The sequence below is a fragment of the Geosmithia morbida genome, assembly GCF_012550715.1.
Source record: "Geosmithia morbida isolate 1262 chromosome Unknown scaffold_20, whole genome shotgun sequence".
NCBI classification, from domain to species: domain Eukaryota; kingdom Fungi; phylum Ascomycota; class Sordariomycetes; order Hypocreales; family Bionectriaceae; genus Geosmithia; species Geosmithia morbida.
Window position 1 is genome coordinate 321,882 of NW_023336207.1, and position 2,500 is coordinate 324,381.

The 2,500-nt window shown below is 54.2% G+C and overlaps 1 protein-coding gene across 1 annotated transcript; it reads left to right on the top strand.

Moving 5' to 3' along the window:
• Positions 1-592: 592 nt before the first annotated feature.
• Positions 593-1,708, top strand: GMORB2_4459 (Chaperone required for the export of the chitin synthase CHS3 from the endoplasmic reticulum; the record flags this gene model as incomplete). Its single annotated transcript, XM_035466434.1, has 2 exons — positions 593-1,360; positions 1,586-1,708. The coding sequence occupies 2 exons, from the start codon at positions 593-595 to the stop codon at positions 1,706-1,708; spliced, it is 891 nt and encodes a 296-aa protein (XP_035318445.1).
• Positions 1,709-2,500: the final 792 nt, after the last annotated feature.

The window sequence follows — 2,500 nt, forward strand, 5'->3', positions numbered from 1 at the left end:
CCCCCCCCCCCCCCTCCCCTTGCCAACAGACCAATCATGCTGTCCCGTCTACCCATCACAAGCGGGTACTCAACTCCGACGCCATCGCCCTCAATTCTTCCCTCTGGTCATTTGTTCCTTTCTTTTCGGTTCTGTCTCTTGGCTCCTCCAACGGCTGACCCCATTCAACGTCTATTCATTCCAACTCAGTCGAGCTCTTCTCCTTCGGCGACGATAATTTTTTTTTGGAGGGGTTCTTTTTTATTAATTAATTTTCTTCTTCTTTCTATCTTCTTTTCTTTTCTCTTCCGTACTCGACCGTCGCTCGCTCATCATCTCTCACTGTCATACCGTCTCGTTTGTCAGGAGAGTGTTGGGAATTGGCATCCGAATCTACTACCCTCCCCGTCCCTCCTCTCACGACGAACGATAATTGTGGTGCACATTGACTGTTCAACACGCGCTCGAAGGCGAAAAAAAAACGACGATAAAATTCCCACCCAGAGTTTGCGACAGAAGAATCACACACACACACACACACACAAGGCCACGGCGCAAACGCGCAAACGCGCAAAAAAACAAAAAAAAACAAGATTGAGACGAGAAAGAAAACATGTCAGGGTTTGGCCAGTTCACGGACATTTGCGAGAATGCGCCACTGCCGATGTGCGCCTCGCTAGGGCCCGCGCTCGCGTCCACGGGTCAGGTGGGCATCCAGGCGGACTGCTACGCTCGCAGCATAGAGGTGGCCAACACGATCATCTTTCAGGGAGCGGCGAGCATCCTGCACATCGTGGCGCTGATCATGACCATCATCATGGTGCTGCACATCCGGTCCAAGTTCACGGCCGTGGGTCGCCACGAGATCCTGACCTTCTTCTACCTGTACATGCTCCTCACCTTCTTCTCGCTCGTGGTGGACGCCGGGGTCGTGCCGCCGGGCAGCGGGCCCTACCCTTACTTCGTGGCCGTGCAGAGCGGGCTGAGCAGCGCGGCCGTGACGGCCCTCTTCATCAACGGCTTCGTCGGCTTCCAGCTCTACGAGGACGGCACGCCGGTCTCCCTCTGGATGCTGAGGGTGGGATCCGCCGTCGCCTTCGCCGTCAGCCTGCTCGTCTCGCTCGGCACCTTCAAGTCGGCCGTGGGCATGAGCCCGACCCGGACCACCGGCCTCTTCGTCGTGCTCTACCTCCTCAACGCCATACAGCTCTTCGTCTACCTCGCCATGCAGATCGTCCTCGTCATCCGCACCCTGCACGACCGGTGGCCCCTCGGCGACATCGCCTTCGGCACCCTCTTCCTCGTCATCGGCCAGGTCGTCCTCTACGGCTTCAGCGCTACCATCTGCGAGGCTGTCAGCCACTACTTTGACGGTCTGCTCGTCGCTACCGCCTGCAACCTTCTCGCCGTCATGATGGTTTACAAGGTATGCTTCTCTCTCTCCCCCTCTCTCTCTCCCTCTCTCCCCCTCTCTCCCTCCCCCCCTCTCTCTCTCTTACATCGGTGGTTGAGATGTGAAGCTGACAATACGCAGTACTGGGACTCCATCACCACCGAAGACCTCGAATTCTCCGTCGGAACCAGGATGAACAACTGGGAGGTCAAGGAGCTCCTGCCGGAGGAGGAACGCAGGGCCACAGTCTACGGAGGCGACGACCCCTACGGTCGGTCCAGCTCGTACGATCTGCCCTACTCACCCAATGCTGTGAGATATTCGACCAAGTATTAGGCCTGGACAGGCGGAGGAGATGGAAAGAAGGAAGCGGAAAAACAGGCAAGGATGGAGAAAAAAAAAAAAACACGTATATAAATACCCCGGCTATGGGGGGGTCGGGTTGAGAAAGTCATTTCGGGAGGGGTTTCTACCTCACGGCGTATCGGACAGGGACTGCGGTTTAATGCGACTGCCAAGCAAGGGGAGGGGGGGAGGATGGTAATGTGGTCCCAAGGGGTTTCTCGAGGACCTTTTGCAAGAAGGCGGGAAGTGCTTGCTATCCAGTCGTTGCATGGCGTTGATATCGGTTCTCTTCGTATTCTTCTCGTCTTGCTCTCGTCATCTCTTTTCCTGCATAACTTCCTCCTGTAGTCATGGCATCTGGCATAGAAGGAGAGAATCATAACACATGGTTGAAATGATGGCACTCCTCATCTGTTTATTTCTTCCCAATCCCTTGAATGGCCTGTGCTCACCGTGGATGACAAAGCTGCGTACGACGAGTAATGTTGGCGGTACTGCTGTATACCTGTATACCTGTATATATATATATATATGTATATCATGTACAGGCAGGTAATGGAGACTCGTAGCATACATGTTATATCACAGACGCCAAAAAGTACCGCGATTCCATCTGATTTGGGATGCCTATAGTGATGAGTAGTAATAGTTGGTGGAAGTACGGGTAAGGAATACGGGTAGGAAGTACGGGTAGAAGCACAAGTAGATGTTGCGGCGCACACACACAAGTCGTAAGCTGTAGATTCCAGTGTTGAGGACTGCTTAGGCTAGAAGCTCGGTACT